Source organism: Phaseolus vulgaris, chromosome 6, assembly GCF_000499845.2.
Source record: "Phaseolus vulgaris cultivar G19833 chromosome 6, P. vulgaris v2.0, whole genome shotgun sequence".
Taxonomy (NCBI): Eukaryota; Viridiplantae; Streptophyta; class Magnoliopsida; order Fabales; family Fabaceae; genus Phaseolus; species Phaseolus vulgaris.
The window spans coordinates 18,188,982-18,207,309 of record NC_023754.2 but is presented as its reverse complement, the minus strand read 5'-3'; the positions used below and the strand labels follow the sequence as shown (position 1 = coordinate 18,207,309).

The window sequence follows — 18,328 nt, the reverse complement described above, 5'->3', positions numbered from 1 at the left end:
ACAATTTTGGATCTATTTCTCAAAATAAATCTGTTTTCGAACGGGGTTGAGGTCAGAGAACTATTGAGATCACTCTTCTTCTTTCTTTATCGGTCGATCATATGACACTTATTGTATATGATGATGTACCTGATTCTTGGAATATGTGTTATTTATATTATCTTATTGGGTCAAATTAGGGAGCTAAGACCGCTTTTATGGATACATTACCTAGCTTTTAATCACAGATTAACTTCATTGATTATGTTTAAGCATAATTAGATTTAAGATGTCAGTCGATCCATTGATGTGAATCATGACATTAATCGATCCGAGACATGTGATCAGTCGTCGCGGTACAAAACCCAATTAAAAAGAATCAGTAAATAGACTCATTACACTTTACTTTTCAAATTAGATCTGTTTAAGGTGTAAGTTGAGAATCGATTTCCGAAAAATCGAATTCTCAAATGTGAATAGTGATTTCTGGTACAATGAGACAGGTCAGAATTGGACTCCCTCGACCAAATTCTAACATGTTTTTCTTTTTTTCCAATTTTTTAAATAGGCAAAGAAAAAAATTATAAATTAAAAAAATATTATAGTAAAGAAAAATGATTTAAAATAATTAATTAAAATGTTGAGATTAACTTTAATTTAACTTGGGAAAACAACCAAATAAAAAATAATTCCAACATAAATCAATTTTATAAAAAATTGAGTATAATTCCAATTTTTGATTTTGTAATATAATTGAGAATAATATTTTTACTATTATTATAATTTGTACAAAAATATAATGAAAGAGAGAAAAAAATATAAAATTTTATATCATTGTTTTTATAACACTAATATATTACTAAAATGAATTAAATTATTTAACAATTTTATTATAATAAATTTAAAAATTATAAATTAAAAGATGGGTATAAAACCAATTAATGTAAATATAACTAAGATTAAGGATTAAATTAAAAATTAATGTTAATTTAATTTGGTGTGAATAAAATATTTGAAATTTTTAATTTTTAATTTTATTTCAAAGAATTTTTTAAAAATTAAAGTATTAGAATGAAAACTTCAACTTTATCATCCATTTGTTGGAATTTTATTACAGAACAATTTTACTACGATAACAAACTCTTAAGACTTATTATTATTGATTTTTAAAACCTCATTTCAGATATTTTTCAACATCAAAAAGTTAAAATTAATTATCATAGATAATTGAAAAAATAATTAAATTAATAAAAATTTATGTCACATTTATTTATACAACCCGAAATAATATTTATTTTAAAAATGCTATATTTATTTTATTTTTCAGAAATCCAAAATTATATTTATTACATTTTCTTAAAATTCCTCCCTTTCAAAAATAGATAAAAAAAGTTAAATAGAATAAAAAACAAGTTTGAATTCAGCTTCTATTATTCAAAATTAAGAATTCGATTTTCTGAAAATCAAATTTTAAGCTTGCACACTATAGTTTTGGAAATAAAGTGTGGAGAGGTCAATTTGAAGTTTTCTTTTTTTAATTTGGTTTATTTTGGGGAAAACATCCGTAATTTTATTTACTATCTAGATTTGCTCTATTCAGACAAATTTAAATCAGGATTACTTATGGGTTCGTATGAATCCATGATGACAGGCTCAATATATCTTCAATCATTAGTTGATTATCTTCATTTTCTTTTGATAAGTGACGTCCACGTATAGTATGCAAATCAATTATCCGGTCCTTGTTCTCCCTCAGTTGATTACAATCTGTTTACTTTTTTTGTTCTCCCTTGTCTTTAATCTAAACATTACCTATTTTATTTTCCATCAAAGAAAAAGCCCAGTATACAGCCAATTAGCACTCGTCTTTACTCCACTGTGAATTAAGTGGCAATAACGCACCAACCTTTCGTATTATGCCAAACACTGTTTCTCAAACAAAGGTCTCTGAAGGGTTCGTCAAAAGTAATGACTAAACTTCAGATTTTAAGTGCTGCAACTAATTAATAGCATGGGTATCCAAAAAAGGAGCTGAAACTAAAATGGATTAGTTTAGAACATTCAAGATTTATGGAATCGAATTAAAAAATTATGGGCTAATTTATATCATTGAAAGAATGAAACCAACATACAGTAAGAGATCATTTAAAATATTATATGAAAGTCTATATACTAAGAACAAGAACTTTAAGTCCTAATCAATAAACATTTATGACTTCACAACTACGAAAACAAATAATTAGAGAAAATAAACTATACAGGTCGCAACAAGCCAATGCCTCAAAAGGACACAATCGGAAAAGAAATAAGTAGTGCAGAAAAGTTTCATTGTAGAAAGCCGCAATCATTGGGAAGTAGTATCAGGCTAGGCTAGGCTTGAAGGATGATGCTTGGTGCCACCACGTGAAATTCTTTAACCCTAAGAAATAGTTACCTTGAATGCAAAAAATGAGATATTCTAAACTATCTAGCTTCACCAGTAAAAAAAATCGCAAAATTCTCTCCATTGATGTGGATTGGGGTATTAGTAGCCGCCCCCCATTGGAGGCATGCCAAAAGGAGGCATTGGTGGCATCCCCATTCCACCCATAGGTGGTGGAGGTGGGGAAGGGGCATAGCCTCCACCCATTCCAGACATTGGAGGTGGGGAAGGGGCATAACCTCCACCCATTCCTGGCATTGGAGGTGCCGGCAAAGCAAGCGGTAGCAACTGGGCATACATATTCTGGAGATTATTGAAAACACTGTTAATTTAATGATCACATAAACAATATGATTGTCCGTAAAAGGAGGTTCGGAAAAGGGTTACCTGCTGAGCAATCACATTCTTCTCCTCCTTTTCCTTAGCTTTCTCCTCGTTTTGTGCTTCAATTTTGTCCTTGATAAGCTCGTCCATCTTGCTAGTATACTCTCTAATAAACTTCAAGCAAAAAAATATTTAAAATGGTTAACTACGTCTGTTGATGAATATAATTATACCAGAGCCACAAACAAAAGCATACCTGTAAGAGATATGGGAAAGCAAAATCAATCATGTTGTTCATCCAAGCTAGCTCAAGAGCAACATCTGGCCGGATAATATCATAACAGACAAAGAGGCATGATGCAAAACACTCTTTCTTTCCCTGAAATCAATATATTCCCTTTGTTAATTAAGACAAAAGAACTGGTGCTGGAAATGAAAAAGGGAGCAGCAAAATTATTTCTAACTGAAGCAGGGGTCAAACTGCACACTGGCACCAAAAGGGGCTTAGTTTGTATCTAATCTTATATTACCAGAGTTGGATATTTTAAAAAAAAAGGACAACAGATAAACACCTTCTCAATAAAGTAGATAAGCAAATCTTCTGAGAGTTCACGATCACCAGACTGAGAGCATGTTTCCATACAGTCCTTGTAAAGATTGTCTTTCTTTGACAGAGCAATGGATAGCTTCCATCTTCCTGCTTTCTTGTAAATGTATGCAGCAACACGCCTCATCTCAAGAAGTTCATGCTTCTCAATCTGCACATGCTCATTGTTGATCTCAATCAGTGATAATTTGAAAATGGTAAATTTCCCAGTAACATTATGATCTCAAATTTTGCTAATTGTCAAAATAAGACAAGAAATAAGGAGATTCACCTTCTGTGCAAGACCTATCTGATCAAAGTTGTCATGCAGATCTATTGATTCTCGAAGTCTGTCATAGTCCTCTTCCTCAACATAAATTTCATTCAGAGCTTCATTGACAGCAGATACATTGTTGCTTTGAACTGCAACCATGTACGGCTTAACTAATCTAAGGTGGCCAGCCTAACAATAAAAAATCCAAGCAACAAGCAATATTATTACAGAATGACATTTGAAACCAGTAAGTTACATCACTAAATAAGATTGAAGCTGTAAAGAGGGTATAAAAATTGCAGACCTTCCGCATGATATCTACTACACGAGTATGGTCCACACGAAGAGCAATCACATTTAACATATCATTTATTACATCTGGATGCTCTTGTAAGTAGAAGTGAACAGCCTTATAGTAGAGCTCTACACTTGCAACTTTAACTATAACATCTTTGAATTGCATGTGGTCCCATGCTTCTGGAGAGTGATTCATGACAGTGGTTGCAGCATTATCAAACTCATCATATTGGATGAATAGGTAAGTGAGTTCTTTCCAATGCTGCTGTTCATCACATGCCCGAATAAGCTTTGGAATGTTAAGCCGAGTTGAGAATAACTTAATGTGTTCCATTAGCTTCTCCTCTCGATATCTTGCATATAGAACTCCCAACTCAGTAAAGATACCCATATGTGCACGCTCCAATCCTAACCCACTTTCCATTAAAGATATGAGTTCGTTGAAGCATCCTCTGTTCTGATAAAACTCGCTAACCTCCTCCAAATCATCCACCTTCATATATAGCAGATAGTAAGTAGTCAGAGAGCAGCAAAAAGGTTAGACAAAGAAATCAATTGTTTTTGTCACTTATTTTTAGTACTTTGCTAGTAGATCCTTTTAAAGGATTTCCATTATGAGGAAGGGAGGGGGCATCAGTGCAGTTTTTTTGAGTGAGGACGGGGCAATCATTCCATACAAGTAGAAATTCCAAATGTTAAAATATAAACTAGAAAATGATGTCACCTGAATGATGACATTGAGACCACAAATCTGAGCTAAGCGGAATTCCTCAGCATCAACACACGCAAAACAGACTTCCTTCCATGTTTTTGAACTGTTTGCTTTCCTGGCAGCATCAACAGCTCCTTGGAACTGTTTAAGCTTCACCAATGTGACTGCCAACTTAGCCCAGTTAGAAATAAAAGCAAATATAATTTTTGCAGCCTCATACAATGTCTCATCATACAAGCGGTCTCCAACATTTGGTAAATTGGCAACATTTGGCATCAGTATAAACTCTTCAATTTCTCCAAGACGGTCAATCTTAGCATAAGCATAAATGAGCTCACTGTCCACCTTGGGCTCTTTGGTCTTCTGCCTAACCATGAGAAGATACTTCACCAGGTCATGGTATACATCTGCATCTTCAGAAGCCTTAATAACCTCTAAGAAATGAGTTGAATCGTCTGCACGAATGAAGGACTCAATTGCATCACTCACTAAGCCTTCTCTAAGTTGGGCTTTAGCCACCTGGCTCCAAACAGCATCTTCCTCAACCCGAAAAGCAAACTCCACAGCACGATCAATAGTTTGGAGGTTATCCAGCAAGACATTAACAGCTTGAACATTCAAATTAAATTTCTTGAAAATAGCAAATGCCTCTTCATATAGTTGTGCTTCCACAGCTACCTCCCCTACTGCAGGTCCATCAAAGTTGTCCAACCTATTAATGTAATCCATAACTCTTGAAGGATCTGCCTTGATTGCAGTAAGGATCAGCAAATTTTGCAGATTAAAATTTCCACTAAATGCAGAATTTTGTAGCACAATCTTTTCAAGAAGCTCAATCAACTCATGTGGAAGATCGGCAGTCATAAAAGCTTTCACCGCAGCAGAAACTTGCTCTGGACTCTTGCTTTCAGGCAAAGCAGTGGACACCACTTGATCAATCAACTGTCTTCTAAACTCATTCTCAGGATTAAGAACTTTCTCCCAGAGGTCAGAGTCCATCCTTTCAACAACATATCTGACACACATCAGAAAATAACATGAGTGTCTCAGACTAGTAGCATTATGGAATACAATGAAAACTTCCTGATAAAGGTCAAAGTACGCACCTAGCTTGGAGTTTGAACAAGGAGTTTTTATTAGTAACATTAACAAGCTCATCATCACATTGCCCTCTCCGGTAAGCAACAACAGCAAGGGTAGGATCCCGCTTTTCACAATATTTACCAACAACACGAGAATCGTAATATGGATTGGTTGTGAGAAAATGCTCAGGATTGTTGTTGCTGTCAATAATGATTTTACCCAGAGCATTATGTACATGCACATCCTGGCTTCCTTCACTTACAAGATGCTCCAAGAATTGAGTAAGCAAGCGGAGACGATTCCTATGCATAAGAATTTATATTAGAAGTCAACATGAATTTGATATTGCAGATGAAAGATAGAGATAAAGCTAGCACACCTCTTCTCACATTCTTCAACTAAAGGCTCAACTGGCAGAAGAGAACGAACTGAAAGTATAAGACCTTTAATAAAATCTTCAGGGCATTCATCATCTAACAACTGTCCAACAACTAGAGGAGCATTTCCAGGATTGACCTAAGAGCAAGAAGTACAAAGTTTTGGTCATGGTTCTAAAATTTGCAAAGAAAGATTTGAAGGACACCCATATTTACCTTTTGAACATAACCTTCAATATATCGAAGCATGTTGCTAGTATAAAGATAATGGGTGAGATCTGGAACAAATCCAAAACGATCACAGACATTAATCAATGGTCGTGCATCAGGAAGCTTGGCCTCCATAAGAAAATTCTTTGTCTTCTCAGCATCATAAAAGTTTGATTCCCTGGTCACACGCTCAACCTCCTTAATTTGTCCAGTTTTAGCAGCAGCCTCAATGTACTTGAAGTGAATGTCAGGATCCTCACTTTACAAGACAAAAAAAAAACAATTATAATAAATTAAAAAGCAAACACTAGAACAGGGAAGCTGGCCGAAGAGTAAACTGAAGTCATGTTCCATCCCCAATAAGAAAGAAATACCTAGAGCTCAAGTATGCACCCAAGAAAAAGTATAGTCCCTCATAGGATTTGAACTGCTCAAATAGTTTAATGCATGCCTCAACACCCAGCTGTTCAGAATATTCCTTAGCAGTCTGCAAATCATGTACCAGTAAGATTCTCAGAGAAATTAATTATGGAATTCAAGAAGAAAAAAAACAAGTCTTGCGGCAACATTATCCAGAAACAGTACCTGAACAATTATTTGAAGATTGCCCCTAAGATTGACAAGTAAAAGATCTTTCATACACTCTAGTGCCCATTCTCGAGAAAGGGTACCAAAAAACTCAACTAATGCCTGAAATACATCATTTTATACGGTAAGAAATCAGAATATCAAACAATTTTAAGACAGATTGGATCATTTGAGAAATTGCAATTAAAACCTGTGGCTCAATGGCATGTGTATTCACAATGACACGTTTGATGTCTGGCAACTCAGAATAATGCTGCATAATACACAGACAAGGTTCAGGATACACAGACAAGGCCCAGGATATATTCTAATGCGAGAACATTATACTGCCATCAGAACTTAAGAAGCAAAGAAACCTGAAGAGCCCGAATGAAAAGGCCAGCCTTTTCACATAGTTGTCCAATACGTGGGCGATCATAATGACTGAACATGCCATTGGCCAATATAGCATCAGCGACATTTGGAAAGGTTACCAGATTAATTTCCAAAACCTAAGTATAACACATAGAAAAATATGATTTTATTTATAAAAAAATCCATATATATCACCATCCAGTTCAGGGACAGTGATAATGAAACATAAAATAAAAGAACCTTTGTTTGAAGATATCCATGTTCAGGAAGGTTTGGCTTCAGCACATCCAACAAAAAGGCCGTTGCCTCACGGATTAAATTCCTCTAGAAAGTAACAGAAGAAATATATAAACAAGAGTTCCAATTCACAAATAACCAAAAAGAGCATGAAATTGGTTCCTACATTAAAGTTTAAACAAATTATTTTTAGTTGAATAAGTTAGAGGAAAACATACTAGCCTAAGCAAGAAAGTTATCAAAAAGCCTTATCAAAATCAACTTCAAGGAAGATTTGTTTTCACATAATAATAATTATTTTTCATTTTAAATTTTCAAAAACGATACAGGATGAACGCAGTGAGATTCAAGGGAAACAAGAATGTACATGATACTGTCTTTGAAAATTGCAACTGAATAATAAATAAAGAGAACCCAAAGAACAAAGTATCATGAAAATCCAAAGGGTAAACTGCAAGTAAACCTGAAGAAATAGATCAGTGATTGTGTTGTAGTCAATTGGGCATCCTCCTTCCATTTGAGACATCATCAGAGCAAAATTTACAGCACCCTGCAATAAAAAAGTTTTGAATTATTCTATATACATAAACCCAAAAAAAATATGGATGCTAGAAAAATAAACAATTTAGATTTGAGTGTAGAATAGCAGTATGAAAATATTCTTAAAATGAAAGCAACATAAGCATGAGGAAACCATTTCCATTTGGATGCATTAACTATCATTCATTAGGTGATGCTACTTTAAGCAAGCTATGCTCGGACTTCCGAACAAAATAAAGTACATCATGAAGGTCAAGCAAGTCAGAGATAAAATTGAATCAGATGGTTGTTCAGACAAAACCTTCTCACCTGGGGGTCTGTTCGTAAAATTGTTTGAAGAAGGAACATATAATCAGGTGTGTATCCAACCTTCATCAAAGGAACAGAGAAGAATGGCATTACAAAGATAGTAGTGGTAAAAAAACTAACAAAAGACATACTAACATTTAATAACAACACCTATAGTTTTATGATTCTACTAAACTAATAAAAAAAATTACCTGCTTTGAATATATCAGGATCTTGTCAAATTCCCTCCTCTCTGCAAAAGCTGCAACAACTTTCGGTGTTGCTCTAGCTTTGATATAAATTTTCAAAGCAAGATCATTATCCACTGTCTGCATATATGCAAGCCTCATAAAAATTAGGAAAAACAAAGGAAACAAGTGCAAAACACAAATCAGGGAACAGATCCATGAGTTTCTTTAAAAGGAATAGACAATTTGGATTTTTCTTCCCCAAACCATCAATAAAATAAAATTAATAAATAAGTTCAAATGAAAAACAGATAACACATTAAATTTCTGTCAGGACCTTCACAAGGTCACCAAGCTCCTCACTGCATTCAAGTTTATCCTCTGCCAGCCAATTTTCCAAAAGATTCTTTTTGTTCTGATTTACAACAAGTCGTGACAGTTCCAGTGACTCAAAAGTATTGAGTTTTCCCATGGTTAACAGAGTTCCAAAGTATTGCAACAGCGGTGGCGTTTGCCCAGCTTGTACAGGTACACTCTGAAAGCAAATTAACAAAGGCAACACAAAACTTAAGATAAAGAGCATATCGATATATTAATGTGATTATGCATACCCCTAATTTGGTAACTTAACAAAACCAAGAAATATTAATGGAACAGCATTTCGATGCATAAAACACCTGAAATTTAGCAACAGTATCAGGAGTTCGAAGTACTCCTTGTGGTGATTGTGCAGCAAGCTCTGCAGCTTCTTTATATTTGGTCTGAGCAAATAATTCTTGAAAACGCTTAACAACCTGAGAGAAAAAAGACAAGCATAACAACAATGGGTAAAAATAAATAAACTTTAAAATTGAAAAGAAACTCAAGCTTCCCTCCCTCCTATCAAATCAACAAGGAAGAAAAGAATTATAGTTCGAGAAAAATGTATGCCAAAATAACTCCAGTTTATGGTCTTTGAATCAGAAGTGGATAAAAAGTTACAGTTGCCATGTTCACATCAACATTATACTTCTCAGCACATACTTCTAATCAAGATCCCCTCGGGCCTCAAGTAATTACAGCTTACAAACTGTTACCTGTTCATTCTGGTATTCTGTCAAAAAATAAAACATATATCCAAACAAATGCTACAGAAACAATATCATTTTTCCTCATCATCTCACACTCTTGTGCTAATTGTCGTCTTGTTGATACTCTAGATGACACATCTGAAATACTTTTATGACAACTACAATCTACTGAGACAAAAGCATACAAACATAAATCTTCTAGTCAAGTATCCATCAGTTAATAAAATGTCAGCTAATTTAAAATTAAATGCATGGAGTTCATGAACTTTAAAAATACAGATAGAAGTATAAAATTATCATATGCAGCACAAGTTACCAATTCTTCTGCACCAGGGAGGTTTCCTCTTTTAGCAAGACTAACAGCAAGTTCCAAATTATTTAACTGTCAAAAATACAAGCAAAAAATTAAAAGTAGATAGAAAAAGAGCTGTCCGCTGAGCCAAAAACGTGATACAAAGCAATAAATACCTGGCCACTAACAAAAGGTACGATGGTTGCTTCATTCACAGTAGCAAGCAACACCTGGCCACGTCTATTTATAGCATAAAAGCCCCCTGCTGTTGAGGCTTCTGCTGTCAAAAATATTGGATCGGGGCTGATTCGATTTCTATAAACTGCAGTGGCAGTCTCGAGATCATAGACAAATAAAAGACCAAGTTTTGTGATAACATATATCAAACCATACTTATTTGAAATCTGCACAATGAAACAAGTCAGATATTCAACATAATGTTTATTGGGAAATAGAGAATCATAAAGTCTACACTTATACCTGCATTGATACAGGGAAGTCATCAGCAAAGTCTGGAGGGAAGAAGAGATCTGCTTGTTTTTTTGAAAAAGATGGCTTGCCTGATAACCAATGCCACATATACCAGAAGGTAGCCAGTAAGGCATAAGTAGCAAGAACATATACTACAAATAGCAGACACTCTATTGAAGCCCCATAATTACATCTTCTGTTGTTTATCTCCTATTCAACTTATTAATCACTTTATATACTATAATCTCCTCTTCTATTAACAACTTAAATTGATATTGAAAATTTATTTTTCTTTAAGATTTAGGATTTAGGGTTTATATACTAATGAGCGGTGACGTGTCTATTGGCTGATAAAGGAAAAATATAGACATGCTTATACCTGGCTGGGCGCCAAGTTCAATGACATGCATCTTTGATGCAACCTGCCCAGCATTCATGCTCTTGGATGCAAAACAAATAAGAGTTGAATCCTTATCATTGCCAGGTACCTACATGTTTCAAAGTAAAAATATCAAACAGTATTCAATCTACAAGCCAAACAGCTGAAATACATAATAACTAATCACAAAGAAGACAGAATTACTCTAAATGTGGCAAATGATGCAGCATGTGCTTCAAGAGCCTGGCTCCGCTGTTGATCCACAGAGAAGAGTTGCATATTTCCTTTCACAAGTTGTGGTCTCTGTAACCAACAAAACAAAATACTATCACTCAACAAATAATAATTTCAGAAGAATTGATCATTAGCAATAAAAAATATGAAGTGATGGTCATTCACTAATCCCCCTCTCATATAAAAAGCAACAGAAAAAATTGTAATCATACAATATAAGTTTAAAACATTAATTTCTGTAAAACATTTTGTCATTAATAAGGCATTGAAAAAAGTTGAAGGAGGATGACATTTGACAAAAATATTGAAAAGCATGAGTAACCCTAAACCTAAGTTATAAACCTTCACATTTACAACACATAGCAAGGAAAACCTTCTAAAATGTATCCAATATACATACTAAATAGAAGTAAAAAATAATACAAAAAATTAAAAGTATTCAGGAAAATATAAAATTTGAACCATCAATTGAATAATTAAAATCAAGGACTTGTTTATTTCATCAGGAAAACTTTGACATTTATTTATCTTAATCTAGTACCAACCAGAAATAAAGACAATGGAGGTAAAACTAAATGACTAAACCATTAACAATTAACAGTAGGAAGTATTAATATGTTGTGTCTCTTGACAGCTTCTGTGTGTAATTGTAAATCACATGTATATAGGCCCAGATTTATAGTCCTTATTTCTCAGTAGTACAAGAGAACTAGATTTAGATCATAAATAGATGGTTAAGATTAAAAGTTGTTTTGGGATAGTTGTGAAAATAGAATCATTTCAATGATCAGTTATATGTATGTATAATATATTATATACTAATGTTATAATCACAATCAGTTTCTGGTTGGGTAAATTTGCTGAAAAATAGTTTCAAAATAATTAAAATCGTTTAGAAGCAACAAAAGTCCGCTTTTACATAAAAAAAATGAGTACGAAGCTTACAAGGTAAATAGCTGATTTTTTCAGAAAAAAAAATGTTTAACAAATTTCAACCATTATCCTTAACATCCAACTAAAATTGCAAACAGTTTTTTATCCCAAAATCAGCTTAATTTCCTACTAGTAATCTTTCCCGAACATAAACAATGATCAAGTGACTACTTAAAAAGGTTACGTGACTACTTAAAAAAGTCACACGACTTCACAATTTAATCTTAACTATGTTCATGAATGATTGTTATTTCTTCCCCACCTCTCACCGTATGATACTATTACTTCTCTCACTAAATGCATTCCATACAGCCCCACACAGATGTGCTTAGAAAGAGACATTTTTATGTGCAAAGAGGAGTAAATTTGGGTTATATGGAACCCATACATGAATGGTCAAAATTGAAGTCAAGTGACCACTTAAAAAAGTCATGACTTGTTAAAAAAACTCATATCATATAATTGTTTTAATCCAATCATTCATGTAAGATCTAAGGGTTAGTATGTCTTCATCTAACCCCCTTAAAAAATGTTATATGTGTGTGTGGCATGTATCTAGTAAAAAAGGCCTTTTTATGAGACAAATAAAATCATTAAATCTTATCATGAACAATCAAGATACCCAAAAGTCATGTAATTATTATAAACAGTCATATGAATTGTTTAAGCAACGAGACTGTAAAAAACTTTTAATTTGGACCTTCCATGTATATGACCCAAACTCATATAAAATGACTTCCTCACAGTGTACATTACACACACACACACACACACATATATATATACATATATATATGAGAATTTTCTTATCATATTTGGACAAATTCCTCAAATCTACCAAAAGTAACTCATAATGAGGATTGGAACAAGGCCAGAATTTATAGTATGTTACAGCACTAGAGCCATTGCAGTATACAAATACAATTCTTAATAAAAAAACGTGTTTATGCAGCTGTTAATAAAAAAGTATCTTTCGTCTACACACACACACACACACACACATATATATATATATATATATATATATATGTTTGTGTTGTGTGTATGAGAATTTTGCTAACATATTTGAACCAAACTCTAAAATAATTCATACCAAGCATGGGCACCACCAGGCCACAATTTACAGTGTGTTACAGTACTAAAGCCATTGCAATATCCAGAAATACGATTCTTAATAAACAGTGACAAACCTTCACTTAATATGTAGCATTTCTCGCAAACAGAAAAAACAAAGTAAACTAAGCAACCTAAGCTTTAACCTAACAGGAAAATTAAGTGGCAAAAAACAAAATTCCAGACAAGAACAGACAAGTTTTTAAACAGAAACTTTGATGGGTGAAAAAGGTATAAATGAATTCTTAAATATAGTATATTTCTATAAAAAATTAAATATATAGATTGGATTATTTATTAAATGGGGCATGAATGGATTTGATTTTTGAATTTACATACATTTTCAAACAATCCAAAACTCATTAAGGGGCCTTCATCCATTATAATCCAAATCAAAATATCAAAATTTACCCAACTGTAGGTTTTGTATTTTTCCTTACAACCTTGCAATTGTTAAAATCTCTACACAGGTGATTGTATAACGATAGCACCTCATTGACTATATTAGAAACTATTATAATGTCTTCCTTCAAATACTCACAACCAGCCTATGAAATTAAATTGACAAATTTTGCATCTTATTAGTGACAGCAAGCTGACAACAAATACAAGAATAAGACAAGGGGAATTGCTAAGGGCAAGGTCTAGACGTTGTAAGAGGAAAAAAAACGCATACCTCAGAAGAACCAGGGGCAATTCCAATCAAAACCAACCACTTTTCCGTAGGATCACAACGGTAATTGATAATCTGATTATTCGCCAAATTAGCTGTCCGGTCAAACACCTTCACCGGCTCACCATCACCTAGATAAGAGAAACCATAAAAACATTAAACTCACAGCCCAAAAAAAGTCCATCAATAGAACAAAAAGAGAGCATAAGATAACCCGCAGTCCAACTCATACAGAAAGCAGTAAAATGATACAGCACTACATTACCTTCAATTGACCAGTGATACACGGATGACTGAGTCACTACGCCTAGCGTCTTTGGAGTTATCCACTTCCAAAACACAACCTAAAGGAAATTGAGGAAAATAAAGAACATCTCCATTAATAAACTAATTAATTGATAAAAACTGACAGATTGTGCGACAATCAAAATCTTGAAAAAAATTACAAATCCTCACCTGTTGGCTCATTTGATACGATTTCATCTTCGCTTTCGTTTCAATGTTAAACACTTGCAAATGATCCTGAGTAGTGCCCGGAACTTGAGCTGCACGGAGAACAACCGTCACATTCGTTGATCGAATTGGAATCGTCGCACTATCACGTAAAGCAATCGGACAGCGAGTGGTTACCTTTAAGCGCGAGAATTCTGGCGTTAGGGTTCATGAGAGCGGAATCAGCGGTGATTGGGCGTCGGAGCGGTTGCATGGGCATGGCCATGTCGATCATGACGACGCTGTTCTGCGGCGCGGTTTCCCTGACGCAAATGTACTTGTCCGACTCCATGGTGACGTGCGTGAAGGTGATAAACTGCGGGTTGATGCCGACGCTTCCCAACTGCAAAAACGACGAACGTATCGGAGAGTCAGAAAACGAGGAGAAAATGGACAATGCAGCGAGGCATTGCGGGAAAAACGACGGGATAGTGTGGGAACGCGGACCGTTAAGGCTTCGCGCATGGCGATGGGGGCGTTCGCGGCCATGGCGGGCGTGGATCCAAGGGAATTCGAAAGTGAGAGATGGTGTGTTAGTGGCGCGCTGCGAGATCTGAAGCAGTGCAGAGAGAGACAGAGAGAGAAAGGGGAGGGAGAGAAGAATAAGGAGAATGTGTGGAAGGAACAGAAAGGAACACACCACAACGAACGAGGTGGAAATGAAAATGGAAATGGAAATGGAACAATGGAAGGATCCTTTCTAAAATTGTTTTTGCTGTTTTTGATTCCTGAAAGATGGAGGAAGAGGTGGGCCTTGGGCCTGGTAGGCCCAGGCCATCCATTTAGACATTAGTAAATTAATTAATTGCGAATGATGATTTTAATTTTTGTTAACGACTGTTGTCATTGATCATTTCGTGGTGTGTTCGAGTATCTTGTGGATAACGTGTGGACAAGCAAGAGTGTCTGATCCCAATTAATGGCTAGAAAGCCTTCATCTAAGGTCCAGTTAAAATGAGGTTTTTATCTTATTTTCTTTTCTTTTCTTTTCTCTAACTACATTGTTTGAGTTATGTAGATGGTCACGCAAATATCCCAACCTCATCGATGTTTCCTTGCTTTGCATGGTTGCGTCATGCATGCGTTGTGCTCGATTGATTACAAATATACTTTACTCATAATACCATCAAAATTAATCCACCCAATAACACCAAAACATAAATATATGATTAAATGCTTCAAAAACAAACAATGTGATTTCAATAATTTACAGTACAACTTGTAAATCTTCATTTTCATTATCATTCTTTTTTTCTTATCAACATTTTCCCTCCCACTCAAACTCCACATTCCAATTTTTTCCATTTTCTTTTCCAATCTTGTACATTCCGAATTTGTCCCTACCTGAATTCCCCGTTCTACCCTCGAAAACTCAAAACTTTCCAAAATTATCCCTTCTCTAACGTCCTCAGAACTGTCTCCCGCCACCGGTTCCGCATCGAAAGCCAATTCCCTCACCATCACCCATCCTTGCGTTTCCCAGTCTACCCCTACGCTCATCGCCAAATTTCCAATTCTATCCCTCGCCAAATTTTCGTTTTCAATTCTCATTGTTTCTTCTTCTTCCTCATCTTCTTCGTCGAACTCAGCGAACTCCGAGTCAACTCGGTCGAGAACGCACCGAGGCGAAGATTCCACGATCACACCACACGGTAACAGAAAAGGATGCTCCAGCAGCTGATCGCAGCTCCACCGCCGCCGCGGCTCCCACCTCAAACACTTCTCCAGAAAATCCCGGCCGAGCTCCGATAACCGGCGCGGAAACCCCGGCACCTCGCCGGAGAAGCCAATTCGACTGAGCGCGTCGACGGCGTTCCCCTCCCACGGCGGCTTTCCGGTGAGCATCTCGATCACCGTGCAACCTAACGACCAAACGTCCGATGCCGGACCCTGACACTCCCGCCGTATCACTTCCGGCGCCATCCACAGCGGACTCCCGCGCGGCGAAGCCGCCGGGAGACCTTCACCGTCGAACTCCATCGCCGATCCGAAGTCGGCGAGCTTGCAGCTGCAGCCGCTGGCTCCGTCTCCAATAAGGACGTTCTTCCCCTTCACGTCGCAGTGAACGACGCCGTTTGCGTGCACGTGCTTCAGAGCACTCACCAAGCACCACGTGTATTGTCTCACCAAATACTCTTCCACGTCGGCGTCCAGGTCAGCGAGAGTGCCACCTGGCATATACTCCATGTGAAGGTTCCGCCTCTCGGACGTGGTGTCTTCACCGAGAAAGGTTACCACGTGCGGCGAGGACATGCGTTGGAGGATCCGAATCTCGTTCTCCAACGCTTCGAGCTGACCCGGAAGACCCGTTTTAATATCCACGGACTTCACCGCGAAAATTTGCGTTTGAGCCTCAAGCTTTCGAAGCGCGACGCTGATGGTGCCAAACGCGCCCTTACCTATGCACTTGCCTCTTACCCAAGTAGAAACCATTTTAGAGTGCGTTTTTGAGTGTGCATTTGAGAGTATATATAGTGGAGTGAGTGTTTGCTGTTTGGTCCTGCACTAAAACGTATATATTTTGTTCCTTTTTTCTTTATTTTGGGTCCTACGTGGAATTAATGGAAGTGGATAATTAACGAAAGTAGTCGCAAGAAGTGACGTAAATGGTGTGTTGTGGTGACAGAGAGGGAAGGAAGAGTTTTTGTTTTGTGGGTGTTTTAATCGTTATCCATTTTATTATTCGAGTTTGAAGAACTTTTCCCATTTTACTTCTTTTGTGGTTTAATTATTTGTTATTAATGGTATGCATACAAAAATAAGATTGTGAGATGCTTATCCAATAGCACTCATTTAAGCTAGTTGATTTGGAATTAACTAGAGCCAAAACCATGTATTTGAACTAAATTTAGCTTAGGATCTAGATTGAGACCTTCATTGTATTTTAACCAGATTGGATTCACTATATTTGGAACATAATTAGGTGAGTTATCACTTTTGTTAGATAAATTATTTAGATAAAAGCTTAATTGTCATTTAAATTATTAAAGTAATTTAAACTAATTTAAGTTTATCAAGATAGAAGAAAGGCATTTATCATGAAAGAGTATAACTATCTATTTGAGTGATAAGATGTGATTAATTATGTGTTCTAATGAAAAAAAAAAAACTTTTGAAAGTATATTATTTCACTTGTTTTTAAAGTTTCATGAGTTTTATTATATATATTTAATATTGTTTCTGTATAACATAAATCAAGAATTTGATATTTTTTTATATTAAAATATAATAATTTTATAAGTTAATTATTGAAATTAATAAAATTTTAAAATTATAAAAATAGATAAGTCGTGTTATCTTGAGATAATTTTATTTAAATAAGTTGTATTATATTGGTATGATTTAATTGTGGAAAAGTTATGTTGTGACATGATTTTAATATATTTAAATTGAAATAGTATTAAAATGACACAATTTTAATAAAATTTAGCTATAAATAATACGACTTATTCATTTCAATAATTTTTTAAAATTTAACTAATTTTTGTAATTAACCTAATTTGATAAAAACAAAACATAACATATACCTTAATTGATAAAAAGAATGATAAAGTTCTAGTTGAAATTATTATGGATGATAATCGATGCATAAATAATCAGATAAATATTTGCTATTTGACTTAAACACCTTTTTTTCTCATAGTTAATTTTAATTTCTATCATTAATTGATTTAACTTTTTAGTTTCTATATATTTATTTCAGCCTCCACTCCATCAACAATACGTCAAGTACCATTCAAGAAGTAATATTTGAAATCAACAGTATTAAGAAAAATGAACCTAAATATGATAGAATTATAGGAACTATAATCTAAATAAATGAAGTTATAACTATCAAAACCCAAATTACAAAAAAAAAAAAGTAAAACCACCGAGATTGAGAAGTGAATTAAATTTTGTTCCTTATTGTAAAGAATGTTATGTATGAATTAGAAGATGTGGCTACAGTGAGGAATGTGGTGTTTTGTGGTTTTGGCAAAGGGAATGGAACAGAAGACAGTAAAAGAGAAGTGGGCAAGTGAGGCTAGTAGAGAAGATGCCCATCCCATTATGCTTGTTGCTCTTAGCCACACAAAGTTCAAAAATATTTTTTATGAGAATTTTGGTGCATGTGGATACTTTAATTTTTAGGCGAGGTCCCAAAATCTACTCGTATCTTTTTTAAGATCTGAACCAGGATGCATCATACACCTTCTCTTCTCTGTTTCTCCT

General features: G+C 35.0%; 3 protein-coding genes across 3 annotated transcripts in view; all 3 read right to left on the bottom strand.

Moving 5' to 3' along the window:
- The window catches only part of LOC137831492 (uncharacterized protein At5g43822-like), an 81,475-nt gene that overhangs the window by 52,912 nt on the left and 10,235 nt on the right, over positions 1 to 18,328 (bottom strand). Inside the window, exon 2 of the mRNA XM_068639186.1 lies at positions 9,254 to 9,266. The gene's annotated coding sequence lies outside the window, so the exon portion shown is untranslated. The remainder of the gene's footprint in view (positions 1 to 9,253; positions 9,267 to 18,328) is intronic.
- LOC137831486 (clathrin heavy chain 1-like) lies at positions 2,061 to 14,984 on the bottom strand. The gene is made up of 30 exons (XM_068639173.1): positions 14,564 to 14,984; positions 14,255 to 14,459; positions 14,081 to 14,169; positions 13,890 to 13,968; positions 13,628 to 13,755; positions 10,876 to 10,974; positions 10,672 to 10,780; positions 10,302 to 10,381; positions 9,998 to 10,225; positions 9,846 to 9,911; positions 9,137 to 9,253; positions 8,797 to 8,994; positions 8,484 to 8,600; positions 8,293 to 8,352; positions 7,907 to 7,993; positions 7,447 to 7,530; positions 7,209 to 7,343; positions 7,043 to 7,105; positions 6,850 to 6,954; positions 6,639 to 6,751; positions 6,271 to 6,523; positions 6,057 to 6,193; positions 5,701 to 5,979; positions 4,607 to 5,609; positions 3,890 to 4,375; positions 3,604 to 3,774; positions 3,298 to 3,483; positions 2,982 to 3,104; positions 2,789 to 2,899; positions 2,061 to 2,704 (listed from the first exon to the last, which is right to left on the bottom strand). The coding sequence occupies exons 1-30, from the start codon at positions 14,603 to 14,605 to the stop codon at positions 2,504 to 2,506; spliced, it is 5,154 nt and encodes a 1,717-aa protein (XP_068495274.1). The 5' UTR covers positions 14,606 to 14,984; the 3' UTR covers positions 2,061 to 2,503.
- LOC137831489 (mitogen-activated protein kinase kinase kinase 17-like) lies at positions 15,107 to 16,582 on the bottom strand. The gene has a single exon (XM_068639178.1). It carries the CDS (start codon positions 16,547 to 16,549, stop codon positions 15,215 to 15,217), a length of 1,335 nt encoding a protein of 444 aa, XP_068495279.1. The 5' UTR covers positions 16,550 to 16,582; the 3' UTR covers positions 15,107 to 15,214.

Coding starts and splice junctions, on each gene's coding strand:
- LOC137831486 (XM_068639173.1), bottom strand. CDS start 14,605: ATGGCCGCGAACGCCCCCATCGCCATGCGCGAAGCCTTAACG. Junction 9,254..9,845: donor TCCCTGGTGCAGAAGAATTG/GTAACTTGTGCT, acceptor TTTTTCTCTCAG/GTTGTTAAGCGTTTTCAAGA. Junction 7,106..7,208: donor TTTTCATTCGGGCTCTTCAG/GTTTCTTTGCTT, acceptor TGTATTATGCAG/CATTATTCTGAGTTGCCAGA.
- LOC137831489 (XM_068639178.1), bottom strand. CDS start 16,549: ATGGTTTCTACTTGGGTAAGAGGCAAGTGCATAGGTAAGGGCGCGTTT.